Source organism: Psammomys obesus, unplaced genomic scaffold (genome assembly GCF_907164565.1).
Source record: "Psammomys obesus unplaced genomic scaffold, mPsaObe1.curated_primary_1811, whole genome shotgun sequence".
Taxonomy (NCBI): Eukaryota; Metazoa; Chordata; class Mammalia; order Rodentia; family Muridae; genus Psammomys; species Psammomys obesus.
Window position 1 is genome coordinate 1,416,542 of NW_026596345.1, and position 18,104 is coordinate 1,434,645.

The following is an 18,104-nucleotide window of genomic DNA, read 5'->3' on the forward strand; positions in this document are numbered from 1 at the left end:
CATATTAACTTGATTACATCTGCAAAGACCTACCTAGATTAAGTCCAGGTCCACAGCTACTGGGAGTTAAAACTTTAACTTATGTTTTCAATGAATATAATTTAAGTCATGATGAAATCTTCCCCATGCTCTGCAATCCATCATCACTTGAACTTTGTGGGACTACATTTGCTGAAGATCTCTAGGCCACTATTAGCAACGCTGGAGAAAGATGGTGGCAGCCCTGGGTCTGACCCACATTCAGAATATCCTAATAGTTATAAACCTTTCCTAGCTCTTCAGCCAACAAGAGCCTGGAAGCTAGCTGGCCTGAATCCCAGAACCAATAACTTCACATCTTTCTGTGGATGGGGTTAGGTTCAGGGTGCCTTGGGTTATGAGACAAGGGGACTGTCAGACATGAAAAAAAGATGCTTCAAGCTTCAGTTCAGCCAACCTCCCAGATGTCCAGTCATTGTATTGTGCCCAGCTCGAGCTGATTTGGTACCCGCATCTCTTCCTTAATGGCACCATTGGAATTTCCAGTGCAATCCAAGTGACAACTTTATAACAGAACAACCTTTGACATTTTGAATTCAGGAGCATCTGGAACCATGGATTTTCTTGACCCAACTTAAAAGGAAAATTGTTCATTTGTGAGAGAAGTAAAAACAGCACATGTTTTATTCTTTTCAAAAAAATAAAAGAAGAGAACCCTATGTGCTTCCATTATAATTTGTGTCACACCATAAGGTATTTGGTGATTTACAATTTACAAAGGACATGTAAGTGCAGTGGCCTTTGCTTTTTCAGCCAGTCTGTGGTTCAGTAATCATCATTATAACAAAATTAGCTCATGCTCTCAATATATCAAGAATGACTGTATCTGTTGAGGCGAGGGCTATTATTGTCCCCTTTCAAATAGGTAAAGTTACTCTCCAATGGCTACAGATCTGGCCAAGAGTAAACCTGAGAGTTGGACTCATCCTGTTCTCACCAGCTTTCTAGACTCTCAGACCCCTTCTTTGGGTAAATAAATAGATTGTCAATATCTACCCTACTTGTTTTTAAGCTCCATTCATTGACATCAAAGCTCTCAAGTCTGCTTGGATGCTCTTTATTCCAAAGACCAGTACAAAATCTCACACAGTCCCTTGTTACTAACTCTAGATTTCAGGTTCTATACACAGCCTCATCCTCCCCCATGACTGCATCCTTCCTCTGTCCCTCTGTCTTATATCTGATCACACACACACACATACACACACACACACACACACACACACACACACACACAATGAAGGGGAAATCAGTGCTTCCATTTGAAGAAGGAACTGTCTGGTAACAAGGCACAGGGATGTCCTTCCTTTCAGAGTATCCATAGCTTTGGTCTGATTCATTTTGGCCATCATGCCTGTGTCCTTGGCTACCCAGTCTCATAAGGAGGTGTGTAAGTTACCAGATAATGTCCATTAAATGCCAAAGATTCCTAGAGTAAGTGGTTTAAAGGAACATTTTATTTTTAAAGAGAGCATGCAAAGGGTACAAAGACAATTTGGAATTGTCTTACTCTATTGCTGTGAAGAACATCATGGTCATAGCAACTCTAATAGAAGATAACATTTAACTGGGGCTTGCTTACAGCTTCAGAGGTTTAGTGCATTGTCATTATGGCAAGGAGAGTGCTGGCATGCAGGCAGACATGATGCTGGAAGTGTTGAGAGTTTGATACCTGAATCCACAGGCAGCTGGGAGAAAGAAAGACATATGGCCTGGCTTGAGCATTTGAAACCCCAAAGTCCACACCCAATGACACACTTCCTCTAACAAGGCCACACCTCCTAATCTCTGTCAAGTAGCACCACTTCCTTATGACCAAACATTTAAATATATGAGCCTATGGGACCCATTCCTATTCAAGCCACCACAGGACAGATGGGGTTCATTGACTAGACTCAACAGGTAGCCTCCTATTTCATGGGTACCATACCAACATGTCACCTACAAACTCCAATTCATTTATTTTTCCTTCCCAAATGGCCCAAGTTAAGCAATAAAAAAAAATTCCTAATAAAGAGCAGCAATTGGCCAAGTGCAACTGATGCTCTAATATGCCCACAGACTCCAGGCTTTATTTTTAGATCAGCGTCTGTCACAGAACAGCCTGCATTTGAACATGGTTATTTTCACAAGCATCCTTTTTTTTTTCTTAGCTCACCGGGTGTTTTGTTTTCCTTTCTAGCTCTATAAAGAAGGCCGTGCCGTTCAAAGATACAGATTCAGACAAATACAGTGTCTTCCCAGTGAGTACTGTTGTGAGGGAACAGGTGTTCATTGAACTGCGTATTATATTTTATCTACAAGTTTCTCTCCTTTAATAAGACAAGACTGAATTTTGTTTACGAACATACAGAACATACTCCAGTTCACAAGCATAAGGGCTTTTTCAACTTCATAAAAACATCAGCCATAAAGGTAAACTATGGACCCAGACATTCTGTTTCCTCTACTTCCCACTCCCAGCTGCGGCTCTCCATGGGGACTATTGTTATCTAAATGGGTAGTGTGACGTCTTTTGGAAATCCATACACCTGCTTGAATTTACTCTTTAAAGTGTGTTGCCAAAGGGGTTGGGCTTAGAGTTGATAGGATGCCAATGAGGTTTCTAGAAACCCTAGGAAAGAAAGCATTGACTGATAGAATTTTGATTTCTGGTTCTTTCATGCTATTCATCAAAATACAAATCCAAATGATTGACAGTTCACGTAAATTATTTTTAAGTTATCCAACGAAAAAGATTCATTACTGGCCAAATAGATGGATTATTTTATACCCTGAGAATACTGGTGGTTAACAGAACAGCTGGTTGGACAGTCCTGCTGTTTCTAAGAATATGCATGGACACATATACATATACAGAGAGCCACAGCCACAGACATATACTCACACACATACACCTGCCACACAACATACATGTAAGGCACACACACATATACATGTATATACCCACACACGTACATATATACATACACTCTAACACCTCCAGACACACACTCAATGTCACCCATAAACACACATTCATTTACACATACATGCCCGCCTATTTCTGGGTTTAGTGTCATTACATTTTCCCTCATACAGCTTGTTTTATATTAACCTTAATTTCCCTACTTACCGTCAACATTCGAGTTAAAAACTACAGATGTCAATCTCCCTTGGACAGCTCTGATTAACCTTCCCTCTGTGCAACATCAAAGCAGGCCTAACCTCCTCTTGTGTGTGTTCTTCAATTTCAGACGCTGAGGGGCTACCACTGGCGAGGGAGAGATTGTAATGACAGTGACAAGACAGTGTACCCAGGCAGAAGGTAACTCTTGTTGGGGTGAGACACAATGGCTTTCCCCAACGTGGGGAACCCCAGTTGCAGAAAAAGGGTCCTGAAGTTTTTCATGCACACAGTTTTTTGTCCAAATATGGTTACCAAAAACCTAATACTTGCAAAGTACTCTGGGTAGCATTAGGCACTAAACAAAAAAGAAAGTTGCCTCTTTTGATGACACAACAGTCTAGTAGGAGAAGCAAGTTATACGAAAATGACACAATCCCCAAGTGAGATCTACTGGTAAGTTAGACCCAGAAGTTTAGCCCTTTGAGCAAGGTGTGGACTTCAAATAATGTGACACATGTCCTGCTGGCATCCTGACCTGCTGTTCAACAACCATAGTTCTGCCTCCAAAACATGGCTGGGGCACCTTTGCTGACACTGTGATTCCACTGCTAGAACAGCAAGCTGACAAGGTGCTTGATGCCCAGCTCACAGGCAGTTTTTACAGCTTTACCTTGCTAAAGAAAACGAGCTGCTGAGTTATTTCTGCCCACCAGTCCACGACTACACAGTCCACAGGAACACTCAGTCATTGAAAAGAATGGCTTCAAGGCTAGGTTCTGAGAAATACTCCAAATCAAGAACGCAGAGGCTTCTAAGAAGCTGTTATATGTCACAGCACATATGGGGTGCTCTTCCTTGAAGAACAGTGTTGTCTTACAGTGGCGTTTCCTGTGACACATGTTCATGGAACTAACATTCCCTGAGCATTTTGTATGCGCCAAAAGACCAACGCTGATGTTTTCTTTGTAGGCCAGACAATTGGGATATCCATCGGGACTCTAACTGTAATGGCATCTGGGTAAGCAATGAGTTAAAATCGAACACATGCTCTTAATTTCTGTTCTCCCCAGTGTGTATTTTCTTGGGCCATACATGGAAGATGGGAGCCTAGGGGAACTGTTCTCCTGCTACTTGCATGAGGGATAGAGATTTCCCAATACATAGGAAGATCCTCGGTGGTGTTCTCAGGACGGAGGCTCACTCAGACATAAAGAGCCCTGCTAAGCCATGCTGTAGTCACCCCTGTCTAATTCCTTCATTCTTGTTTGAACAGTGTGATGAAAAGGAAGTTGGTGTTAGCAGTCTATAGCACCCACACAGCCTTTGGGGAAAGCCACAAGGTGTTGCCATTTTGTGACAAACATTTGTTTTCTTTCGTATGCCTTGTCAGACAACATGGGAATTACCCTGCATCCACCACTTATACCCAAAAGCTTCTGATCCTGCTACCCTAGCTCTCCGCACATAATGGGTTGGTAGCTTTCAGGGAGAGAAATCAGAAAGCCAATCCAATACCTACCTGTGGGCAACAATGGCTGCAGATTCATTTGTTACAGTCATGTTAAGTTTACATAATTTGAGGGTCCTTGTGGAAAAAAAGAAACCAACTTAAAAATACAAATTCAAGTATGAAAGTAGATTATTACTTAGAAACATGAAAGAAATCCTTACAAATCACCAGTCTTAGAAATTCAGGTCAGTTTCTTTTGAGGTCTTTTTTCCACAAGCCTGAAGTGCTGCTATGGAAATACTTACATCCTATCAAGACCATGGCCTCTCCGCTCTTCCTAGAACTGCAGTTCTCAACCTTGCTAGTGTTGTGACCCTTGACCCTTTAATACAGTTATTTATACTGTGTTGACCCCCACCATGAATTATGAAGTAGTAATAATTTATATTATCTATATTATAGTATGTTTATATTATACTTCATAACTGTAATTTTTCTACTGCTTTGAATTATAATGTAAATATCTGATATTCAGGATAACTGATATCTGACCTCCAAAAGGGTCATGACCCACAGGTTGAGAACCACTGACCTAGCCTGTTAAGGAGTTCTCAGCCACTCCCAGGCTCCCACAAACAGAAGCTGTGCAGGCAAGGAGCCTTGAAGATAAGGATTGCTGGTTTTGAAGGAAATTGTTGCTTTATTCTTCTGCTTAGACAAAGAGAAGAAAGTTCCTAGAAGTATTTTTCTCTCTCAAGGACAACAGTGGCCCAGGCTTGCACTAGCAAGCCCCTACAGTATGCATGAGGACCTATGGCTTCTGGGATATAGACAGCATGACAGATAACTGTGTCCACCTCAAACATTCTACACTGAGTCAAGCTACCTTTTTAATGGGGTAGAATATTAATATTAGAGCCTTAAGGTGTAGAATACCCAAGATAGCTCTTTTTGTGATAAACCCAAGCTTTATTGTCTTACCTCAGCATAAAGGATTAGTATATTAGAATGCTTTGTTTGTCCCTCCTATTTCTGACATGGTATGCCACTTCCATAAAGAGGTGGCCAAGCAAAGACTGAAACAAATCCGCCATGAGCTCAGAAAGCAAAATCTGAAGTTCGTTGTTCCCAATTAGAGGGAGAATGATCTTCAGATCTTCAAACCCTATCCTTTCTTCAGAGGAGAAATGACTCAGAACCACAAAGTCAGGAACAAGGACAAACAAAGATGAATGTTTCTGTTTCTTTCTGAACTTTTCATGTGTTTCTGTGTGTGTTTTTGAGCTTTCAAGATCAGGAGCAAGAACTCACTGTTTCCATCATATCTCTGGCCAGGAAGCACCTTTGTCTTAAAAATACTTCTAATGTCTTTTCCAAGAGACAGGTTCTCCACTGTCAGTTTGGCGGTTTGATTTGATGACTCAGTCCTACTCAGAGCCTCCCTGCCCTTCTGGGGCTTCTTAACCCTGGAGTTGTTGACATTTAAGTTAGACATATCATCTTATAAACTAGAATATTTTGCAGCCTCCTATGACCCTGTCCACAAGATGTCAAGAGTACCCCATTCCACTGTGGCAACCACAAGTGTCTCCACTCTGCATCAATGTCCCCTGGGTTAAGTGTGGGATACAAGGGTGAAATGGATGGAAAGTTGGTGTTCCTGAGATGTCTGAACACTTGATCTCCAGCTGGCAGACTGTAGTACACACCCTTGACTATGTCCTCAAGACCCAGTCAGCCCTCAGTCCTTCAAGAAGATTCACTCCTGACCCAGCTCTACTTCTAAGTGGTTGCCACAGATTGCTCTGAAGGAGTAAGCCTCATTTCTTGTTATCTTCCTGTTCTATTCTCAATTCCTCTTAAACCTAGCTCATTACATGGAGTATTGTTATGTTGAATTAGAGGCCCAGGAGGCTTGAAAGGGTTTTATATATTGATTTGCTTTGCATGTTAAATTCGGTTGGGAAGGATTTGGTGTATGTGTGTCATAAATTTAAGACTATACTCCTAATCTCTTCATTTCTCTTTAAAAGGGTATTGATCCAAAGGATGGAATTCCATATGAGAAGAAATTCTGTGAAGGTATGAACTAAAAGTTCCTGTCTTACCACAGTAGATGCTTCTTTTCTAGTTCAATCAAATGGAAAAGAAAAAAATACAGACATTTTTATGAGGCTGTGTCTAAGGTTAGCAGTTACTTTAAAGTACTTAATTTATATTAGTTTTCAGAACCTATCAGAAAAAGACAGGAACAAAAGAGAAGGCAGATCTAGAAGATGCAGGATGTAATTTGTCTAATTGATGCTTTCACTTGGGGCCAGGAAACATTAATGATAACATTAGAGAAGACTGCAGGGTGGATAACAGAGTAATCAAAATCTGGGGCTTATCCAAATAACAACACAGAAAGTAATATTTAATCATTCGTATATCCTTTTCAACATACATTAAGGTTAATCACCCTATACTGGGAAGACAGTCTCTAAAGATGAATATGTGAATGACCTAAGAGAGGAGCCAAGCTTCAGCCAGCAGAGCCATCCAGAAATAGTTAAAGTAAAAGCTTCCTACTCTAAAGGCCCAAATGCCTGGGCATCTGAGCCACAAGTCTGAAAACCCATTCCAAGGGGGAACAAAAACTAAGAATTTTTCCTGTTTTATATTAATCAATTCTTCTCTTCTTCCTTGAAGATGCTTTTTAGTCATGCACTCATTCGAAAGGTGTTTCCTGTATAACTACTCTATTTTACCCGAAGGGCTACACTTGATTAAAGTAAACTTTGACAAAGATCAACCTAACACCTAGTTGTTTCTAAGTCCTTAGAGGGGCAAAGAAGAAAATAGGAAACTGAAAGACCCATTGCATAGTTACACAAATTAGAAATAGTTGATGATTGACAAAAAGAATGAATAAGTTTATAGCTAAGCCTGGTGTCACAAGCCTGTAATCTCATATACTCAAAAGGCTAAGGTAAGAGATTGGATTGAACATTCAAGTCTTATTTGGGCTACAGGTGATTTCAAACTGGCCTGAGCAACTTAATGAAACCCTGTCTCAAACAAAACGTAAAAAGCAGGGCTGGGGATATAGCTAAGCATTGGCTTAGCATGTGCTGGGTCTTAAGTTTAATCCTCAGCACAAAAAAAGAAGAAAAATAGGAGATAAAGTTGTGAATAAATCTGCAGTTTGGGGAGTGGCTCTGTGATGAAACACTAGTTTAGTATGCATGAGATCTAAGGTTCAATCTCCAGGACTGCAATAATATAACAACAACAATAGTCATAATAAGCAACAAATGCAGATTTTGATGAAACTCTAAACCTTCTAGGCTAGTGAGTCCAGGAAGGAAGACTCCTGAATCTCCAGAACCCAGCACATTGTTCCCTTCAATGTCCTAAGCCCTCTTTGTCTCCATTCTTATGGTCCAGAGGCAGCTTCCATAAAAGCCAGGGCTAGGGAAACACCACAGTAAGGCTGGGCCAGCCTAGGACTCGTTTCAGTGGTTTGGGTATGGAGGAAGGAGACTTCTCTGACTCTAAAGGGATCATTTGATTTTTCTAGGCCCTTAAGTGGTTAGAAGGGTGTACCCTCCAGTAAGTGATTTGTGTAGAAGTGTCTCAGAATCTGATTAAGTGATTCTCATATCCACATGCAGGCTGCACAGAGACCTTCCTAACTCTTTCTTTCTATTAATCAGCCAGAATCGTCCATCTGGTACCTTTTGTGTATGTGGATTTAAGGACTTTAAGAGACCATCACATTTTAAACTATCAAAATTGCTCCGTGAGGTCATTATCTCTTAAGGAGAATCAGTGTGTTCTCTAAGAAAGCCATTTCCAGAACTGAAATGTAGGTCATCTTTCTGAACTCAGATCAAGCCTGATTCATGTGTTCATCCATCATCCACTCCGGATGTTGTGCAGCAGTTGCTTTTATGCTGAGCCAGGAAGGACACCTGTGTTAGTGCAGCTTAGCTAGCAGTTCCAATGGCTGAGAGAATCTCATCCTAAATTCTCCTAAATTCTCCCCTCACATTCTCCAACACCTGAGAAGTGGCAATGTATCACTGTTGAGATGTACTGTGCATTCGATACACCCCAGAATGTCTGCTCGTATACCTTACTCACTCCGGAGACTGCCCACTGCTTGAGTATATAAATAATGTAAATAAATTGTGCTTCCTAGGTTCACAGCCCAGGGGAATCATTTTGCTGGGAGACTCCGCCGGGGCTCATTTTCACATCCCTCCTGAATGGCTGACAGCCTCGCAGATGTCTTCGGTAAGTAATTTTGGCAGTACCCATTACGGATGTGCTGGCCTTTGCTTTTGTTCCCTGTGTTCTCAATGTGAAGCCAGCTCCAAACAGGTGCAAATTTCCCTTTGCAAATATCACTACTACTCCTATAGCAGAAGTGGTGGGGGCTTACCCACTGTCAGTTCCAGGCAAGTGCAGGCGAAAGATCTCTCCTCCTCACCTTCCCAGCCTCAGCCCAGCTCCCACCAGAAAAAATAAAATAAAAAAGATGACAGTCAAGACTGGCTGGTCTCCAGAAAAAACACGGTCATACGTTGCATTCTCCTGAGAGTCAGGGGCATGGTGAGTCTTTCCAGCTTGAATGCTGCCTATAAACAAGACAAGGAAGGCTAGGCAGAGCAAGCTGCTGGGATCCTGATAGCCACCCCTGTGCTCCACGGACCAGCATCAGGAAACAGAGAATCCTCCCACCCCTTCTTGATGAACAGAAAGATCTTGGAAGGATTTCTCAAGTGAAAAAAATAATGAAACAGTCGTGATAAATATTGATAGACTCACAGACAATAAGGAAAGGAGAAAAGGAAACAACAACAATAATCACTGACCTTACCAAACACTGGGCCATGTGAAAGAGGTTTTCATGTGTTAGATGATCAGATCATGAATACAGGCAGTCACCCAATCTGCAAGTTCCACACCCATAGAATCAACCAACTAGATAGAAGCTGTAGGCATTATAATGCTGACAGCATTGGTAATGGACATGCACAGACTTTTTCTTCTCATTTCTTGAATAATATAGCACATTAACTATTAACATTGCAATTATATTGTATTTGGCATTGTAAGTAATCCAGCGACATTTAAAAGTATTTGGGGGTATGTATAGGTCCCATACAAACACTGCTCCATTTTATACAGGAGACTTGAGCATCTAAAATTTTTGGTATTGAAAGGTACTCAGAAACCATTTCTCAAAAATGCCAAGGGGCTACAGCATGGGGAGAAAATGGATGATGAGTGTATGTCGTGGGGTTTTCACCTGAGCACACACCTTCCAGCTTATCAGAGGGGCCATTATCTTTCCTGGTTGAACTGTGCAAGCATTTAGGACTTATGTGACAAAGAATAAGACCAAGAGAGCTAGGCATGGACATGTGAATGGCACACCCAAACAAAAGGTGCCTTGTTATCTGCAGCTTCAGCTTCCCAAGGTGGGAGTTGTCATGAGAGAATATGTACTGGAACCATCTACATAACTGTCAGGCCCCCTTGAAAAATAAAGGTAGAGATGCTCTTAATTAAAATACAAATTAGATATATGTATGTTAGCACATATCTATAATCTAATCGTTTGAAGAAAGCATCAGGAATTAAGGACCAGCCTTAGCTTAGCTATATATTGTTTGAAGGCAACCTGAGCTTCACAAACCATGTTTTCTAAAAGTCCCATTAAAGATGCTGTGGTGGCTGCTAGTTTTATTTGAACAGAGCTAAAGTTATTTGGGAAGAGGGAACCTCAGTAAAGAAACCCCACCACACACACACACACAGACACTCTTACGCACATACCAGATTTGTCTGCAGACAAGTCTGTAGACCATTTCATTAACTGATAATTGCTGTGGGAGGGCACAGCTCATTGTGGGCAGTACCATACCTGAGCAGCTGTCCTGTGTGGCATAAGAAAGCAGGTTGATATACCGTGTGTGTCTTTCTGCTTCTGGGATACCTTACACAGGATGATCTTTTCTAGTTCTATCCATTTGCTTGCAAACTTCATGATTTTCTTGTTTTTAATTGCTGAGTAGTATTCCATTGTGTAAATGTATTATACTTTCTGTATTCATTCCTCAGTTGAGGGACATCTGGGTTGTTTCCAGATTCTGGCTACTGTGAATAAAGCTGCTATAAACATGGTTGAGCAAATGTCCTTGTTGCATACTTGAGCATATTTTGGATATAGCCTAGAAGTGGTATAGCTGGACCTTGAGGTAGTACTATTCCTAATTTTCTGAGAAAGCACCAGATTGATTTCCAAAGTGGTTGTGCAAGTTACTAAAATCTGTACACCTAAAGAAGCCAAGCAAGAAGGAGGACACTGGAGGACCTCAATCCTCAGCCAGAAAGACAAACGTTATAGACATAGGAAGAGGGAGAAAACAGGGAACAGGACAGGAGCCCACCACAGAGGGCCTCTGAAAGACTATCCAGCAGAGTATTGAAGCAGATACTGAGACTCATAGCCAAACTTTGGGCAGAGTGCAGAGAATCTTGTGAAAGAAGGGGGAGATGGAAAGACCTGGATGGGACAGGAGCTCCACAAAGAGAACAACAGAACCAAAATATCTGGGCATAGGGGTCTTTTCCAATATTGATACAACAACCAAGGACCATGCATGGAGATAACCAAGAACCTTTGCACAGATGTAGCCCATGGCAGCTCAATGTCCTAGTGGGTACCCTAGTAAGGGGAACAGGGGCTGTCTCTGACATGAACTCAGTGGCTAGCTCTTTGATCACCTCCCCCTGAGTGGGGGTAGCGTTACCAGACCACAGAGGAAGACAATGCAGCCAGTCCTGATGAGACCTGATAGGCTAGGTTCAGATGGAAGGAGAAAAGGACCTCCCTTATCAGTGGACTGGGGGAGGGGCATAGGAGGAGAAGGAGGAGGGAGGGTAGGGTTGGGAGGGGATGAGGAAGGGAGCTACAGCAGCTGGGATACAAAATGAATAAATAAATTAATTAATTAGGAAAAAATTAAAAAAGAAAGGAGGTTGAAGGAGCCATGGGAAGCAAGCCACTAAGCAACACCCTTCCATGACCTCTGTATCAGCTCCTGCCTCCAGGTTCCTGCCTTGAATTCCTGCTTTGACTTCCCTGGATGATAGAGTATAAGCTTCAATGTGAAATAAACCCTCATCTCCCCAAGTTAATTTTGGTGATGGTCTTTTATCACAGCAATAGAAACTCTACTGAGACAGAAATTGGTACCAGCTCGTGAAATATTGCTATGACAGACCTGATCATGTGCTTTTGGAAGGATTATGGAAGAACTTTGGGCTAGAAAAGCCATTGAGTGTTTAGAGTTTAATGAGCTATAGTGGGAATTTAAGAGACAAATGCTGGGAGTTTGAAAGAGAAAGGTGTTGAAAGAAATGCAGATGATAGAGGCATGACTTGTGACATTTCAGAGGAATGTTTGGAAGTCCCTTAAGTACTTGTGGTGGTTTACATGAGAGTGGCTCCTCAAAGTTCATATATTTGCATGGCTAGTCTCATACGTTTGCTGGCTAAATTAATCATTTGGAAGGATTAGGAGGCATAGCCTTGGTGCAGTAGGTGTGGCATTGGTGGAGGAGCTGGGTTGCTGAGGGTAGGCTTTGAGGTTTCAGAAACTCATACCACCTCCCACCCTGCCTATGAACACGATGTAGCTCTCAAATACTCTAGTGCCGTGACAGCCCACGTGCTACCATGCTCATCACATAAGAATGAACTAACCCTCTACAGTTGTAAGCAAGTCCCCAATTAAACACTCCATTTTTTAAGAGTTGCTATGGTTTTTGTCATAGTGTCTGTTCACAGCAATAGAAAAGTGACTAAAACAAGACTCTCAGAACTTTCAAACTTTAGATTGAATTAAGGATCTGTTGTGTCTGGTCATCTGGAGCTGAAGAGTTAGCTATAGCAAACAAGAGATCAGCACCACTGAAGTGAAACCTTTGCTTCACTGAAACAATTGATGCTGGCTAGATTAAGCTGAGAAAGTATCTGTGATTAAGAAGAGAACAGGATTATTGAGAATCATAAATCTAGAAGGACTCCTTGAAGGTCAGCATGCAGAAGCTACACTCCAGAGGGGGCCAAGGCTGCATGCCATGCTAGCAGCCAAATGTGGTTGTCTAAGTGTCACAGGAAGGAGTGGCAGAGGCAAGCTGAGGCTTAGCACTGTGTGGCAGATCTGGAGTCCATGGAAAGAGACTGCGAAACACTTCTGTTAAAGGTGCAGCTGCAGTTGCAGGAGCAGGCCCTAGATTGGAGGATTGGAGGGACCGTGGAGAAAAGTTGAGACTCGGCATCATGTTGAAGAGTCAGTGAAGAAAGCTCAGAAAAGGCTGCTGGTGAAAATCCAGCCAAGTTGCAACAGGAGATGCCAATAGCATGGGACAACCATCAAGGACAGCAGCAGCCAGAGAGAAACAGCCCGAGCCTATATGACAAATTATGTGAGCTTCAGATGGCAGACTTAAGAAGAGCCAACTACTCAGGCCCTTTAGAATTTAATTTGGTTTTAAACATTCTATCAAATTTTAAATCTTAAATTACCAGCATGAATATTCTGTTCAAATTTTTGTTATGCAATACCATTTTTACATACAATAGAAAAAGCATTGAACTTAAGTGTGGAACAGCCAAATTCCACAATTATTTAACAACTCATCACTCTGAACTGCTCAGAAAAGAGAAAGGCAAGTCAGACTCAAAAGCTGCAAGGATGTTCAGATGATTCTAGAGCCATCAGACCAAAGGCTTCCTCAATCAGAAGTTATCCAGGACAAGCACAGACTAATCACCTCTCTGAGTCATACCCTGTGACACTCAAGCCTAAACCTTCTAGAGTTCCTAGTAAAGCTTCAGAATTTCAATCCAACCAGATAGTTCCTTTGCTCAGGACTTGCTGTCCCAGCCTACAATAGTCACTTGACTCAAGGGTCTTCAAACTTCTGTACTGAGACAGGGTAAGTACTAGTTCAGGAGGAGATGGGATTCACCTTCCCTGCCCACCAGATCCTAGCACTGCTAGAAAGAAGACAACTGTCACTGTACCAGACCAAAATTATTACCTTTCTTGAGCCTAGTTTCTTACAAGGGCCTGGGACAGCAGCAGAACACAGGCCTTTCCCCACTTTCCCCTAGTCACTGCTAGGTTGGAGGACACCTCATCTGCAGAGAAAGGAGTTGGACTGGGAGAATGAGTAGCTACATTCCCTGGAAGGTGGCAGAAGATAGGATCCAGTATGGGCTTAGCTTCCACCTACCTCCTGGACATACGTTTCTTTAACTCTTGCATGCAAACAAATGACTCTCAAGCTCTGGGTAGGGTTAGCAGAGCATTAAACTAGGAGCCAGGTCCTTCTGAGTACACGCTCCAAAGTGCTTTTTTTTTTTTTACCCATGAAGCCCTGCATGCATCTGACCCAGAGCACTGCAAATAGAAGTTCATGACTGTCATTTCTGGGTAGCACTTGGCTCAAACAATAAGAAACATGAGGTGCACTGACAGAACAGGTCATGACAAGAGCCACCCTGTCCATTATAGCAAGAGACAGCACGCATGTTCATGGATAGGGGACCTAGGCAGAGTGGAAGCCCTTGTCCCTTGTCCTGTAACCAACTCTGGGTGAGGTTCTTCTGTCTCCCAGAACACTAAAACTAATTCTAAGAAATCAAACTTCAGAAATTATAAATGATCACTTCTCTCTAAATTAAGTATATTAAACACTAGTCCAAAGCAACCCAAACACTTCCCAATTGAAAATTCCCCCAAGTCCCTTTGAAAACTTGAACAACTAAGAGACACATATGAATATAGGAAATGCTTGGGTGCAAAAACAAAAAATAGTGGTTTGGGGTGCTGGAGCAATGGTTAAGTGTTGAAGGGCATTTTCCCTCTTGCAGAAGATCTGGATTCAGTTCTCAGCACCCATGATGCCTCTCAATATTCTGTAACTCCAGTTCCAGAGGATCTGACTCTGGCCCTTCCTTCCTTCCTTCCTTCCTTCCTTCCTTCCTTCCTTCCTTCCTTCCTTCCTTCCTTCCTTTGATATATATGGGGGGGGCAGTTGTGTGCATATGCGAATGCAGGTACCCTTGGAGTCCAGAAGAAGACACCAGATCCCCTGGGACTGGAATTACACACAAGTGTGAGCTGCCATGTGGGTTCTAGAAATTAAATCTGAGTCCTCTGGAAGAACAGTCAGTGCTCTTAACCAGTGAGCCACCTCTCCAACCTGACACTCTTTTTTGACCTCCTCTAGCACTAAGCATACATGTGGTTAATATACATACACACAGGTAAAACATTCCTGCACATAAAAATAAAATGAACAAACCTAAAAGGAATTTGTAAGTACTCTTGTGAAAAATGGCTTGAGGAAAGAAGTTGATCTGTATAAAACAGTAAATTCCAAGTCTTGAAAATAATTGGCAGGAGATGGCACCAATGGTGATGTGGCATCAAGGAAGGCTGCTCTTACATGGACACAACTGGGGCACCAGTATCATCTAGCAAGCTGGAATGCACCAAAAGCAAGATGTCTAAATGAGTCAGCTGACTTGGGAAACTGGGAGGGTCTCAGAAAAAATGAAGCACTTGTGATGAAAGGCATGCCAGGTGGTCCTGGGTGTTGAATAAGAAACCCAGAAAGAGAAAAGACATCAGCAAAAAGGAAGCTGCGACTCAACATATAGTAAGAGAAGTCCTTGTCTTCCATCAAAACTCCCACTGAGTTCAAAACACAAAGACAAACTTCTTCCTTCTTGTGTCTACTTTTCTTTTATTTCACAAAGATCATGTAATAACTTGCAGATGTTCTTCTCAAAAGATGAGAGTGGGCGGGGTCAAGCAGGTATGCCATAGTAACAATCCATCTGGCTTCAAATTTCAGTCTCAACACTGAATTTCAAAGCACAGTGAAGTTGCCTCTACAGTGCTTTGGGAGGAAAGAATATAGATCCAAAATGCTCTCTAAGCTATTGTTCTCTGTAAGCTGTGGAACATCATTCTCAGTCATTCAGACTTAGAAAACATATCAGACATACACCATCCTGGAGGAGGCAGGTTTAAGTACACCAGTCTCTTTATCGTGATACTATAAGAGAAAGCCAAAGAAAATTATAAACATAACATAAACTTTTAATGTTTGCAATAAGAAAAAATGGAAAATTACAAAACAAGGGCTGAGCTGATGGATTAGTATGTAGGTTGGCTGTACAAATATGAGGAACTGAGTTAGGTAAAGACCAAGTATAGTCATATAGCCATAACCCCAGCACTGGAGGAATGCTGGGAGCTTGTTGTTCAGCAATCAATGAAATTGAAGAAATAATAAGCCTCTCAACAAATTTCACCAAATGGATTCACTTTGGAATTCTGCCATATTTTGAAGAAATGACAGACACCAATGTTCCTCAAACTGTCCCATAAAATAGAAAAGAAAGACATTTGCCAAACCCATTCTATCCAGGTTATTCCAATGTCAAAAGAAGATAAAGAACATAACAAAGAAAGAAAACGATAAACCAAGTTCCAATAAAAAATTTCAAAATCAAATTAAAAAATACACTAATTAGATCATAAATCTTTTCATTCCAAGCATGCAAGGTAGGTTCAAAACAAGTAATTCAAGAAGCTTGATTTGATCTGCAAATAGATTGAAGGACAGACGTTAGACAATCATCTCAATTGATGAATAAGCAAACAGCCCTCAGTAACCCTTCCCAGTAAAAACCAGGAAGAATCTAGGAATAGAACATAACTCAACATAATAAAACCTAAATAAGACAAAAACAGCCACTATTGTTCTAAATGGGGAAAACATCAAAGCATTTCTTCTAAATCTAGATTGAAACAGAGGTGCCTCTTCTTTCTGCTCTTATTCAATATAGTGTTTAAAATCTTATCTAGAGGAAAAAGATAACAAAAAATAAATGAAAGCCTACAAATTGGAAAGGGAGAAGACAAATTATCCCTACGTGCTGATGGCAAAATCCTATAGTTTTAAAGACCCTAAATACTACATTAGGAAACTTGTATGTGTTAAACATTTTTAGCAATGTAGCAGGATACAAAATCAACATACAAAAATCTGTAGCTTTTCTGTATGCCAATTTAAGAACATTTTTCACCAGGAGAGATATCAAAGAAAATATCCATTCACAATAGCTTCAAAACTACTACAGTATTTAGTATTAAATGCAACCAAGATGTAAGACCTTAACAATGAAAACTTCAAGATGTTGAAGAAAAAAGTTGAGGACATCACTAGAAATATTGAAAGACCTTCCATTTTTATTGAGAGGCAGAACTAATATTGCCAAAGTGGCTATACTACCAAAAGTAACCTACAGATTCAACTTGATTCCATTAAAATCCCATGATGTTTTTCAAGGTACCAGAAAAAAAAAAAAGGCTTAAAATTTCTATGGAAGCACAAATGGCATCAATTATTAGCATAAAGAGCTATGATTTTTAAGTTACCTAACCTCAGTTTATCTTGCAGAACCGTAGTAACACACACAGCATGGTACTGGCTCAAAGGCAGGCATGTAATCCAGCAGAATAGAATAGAAGATCCAGAAATAAATACACAGAGTTACAATGACCTAATTTTTGACTGTTGTGCCCAGTTCATGAGACTCCAAAAGACCAGGAATAGACTCCGCTGTAAATACAGGAGGGTTTTTTTTATTGTATACATGTTCGAACATGGGACGGAAACTTCCTGCGGAAACAGGAGAGAAATGCGGCCCCATGGTCTAGGGGAACAGGGTTTTAAAGGGAAAAAATGCAAGCAGGAACTTACATGCTTTGACATTACATGATTGGGTAAGGAAAATTGACTTTTGAAATGACTGGTCCATTTTAGGCACTAAGATCACAAACAGTTCTGGCCTGGCAGTGTGGGCTGGTTTCCTAGCAACTGTATAACTAGTGCTCAGGAAAGAATGCAGTAAGGCTAGTTCTTCCCCTAAGGTGGCTGGACATGTCTCCACCTAGCTGACCTTAGTTCAGGCTTTTGCTTTAAACTTTATACTAATAGCAGATTTTTAATCCTTTGGTCTCTCATGACCAAGCTATCAAAAGCATATACTGGAGAAACAGCAGCCTCTTTTTAATAAATAGTGCTACAGAAACTGGATTTCCATATGTAATAGAACAAAATTAGATCTATTAACTATCATACTACATAAAAATCAGTGTAGGGGGTAAAAAGCATAAAGCATTAATATAACGTGAAAATTTAAAACTGCTAGGGGAAAGCACTTCAAGATATAGGCATAGACAATGATTTTTTGAATGGGACTTCAACAGCACAGGAAATAATATCAAGAACTATAAAATGAAATTAACAGTCTTCCATACATCAAAGGAAACAGTAGAGTGGGGACAGACACAGAATGGGAAAAAAATCTTTGCCAACTATACATAAGATAGAAGATTAATATCAAGATGTATAAAGAAC

At 41.0% G+C, this 18,104-nt stretch overlaps 1 protein-coding gene across 1 annotated transcript in view; it reads left to right on the forward strand.

The window, feature by feature from the left end:
- Aoah (acyloxyacyl hydrolase) overlaps positions 1-18,104 on the forward strand; it is a 218,265-nt gene that overhangs the window by 96,302 nt on the left and 103,859 nt on the right. Inside the window, exons 7-11 of the mRNA XM_055597240.1 lie at positions 2,222-2,282; positions 3,276-3,346; positions 4,118-4,166; positions 6,632-6,680; positions 8,785-8,879. Of these exons, the coding sequence (XP_055453215.1) occupies positions 2,222-2,282; positions 3,276-3,346; positions 4,118-4,166; positions 6,632-6,680; positions 8,785-8,879 (325 nt within the window). The remainder of the gene's footprint in view (positions 1-2,221; positions 2,283-3,275; positions 3,347-4,117; positions 4,167-6,631; positions 6,681-8,784; positions 8,880-18,104) is intronic.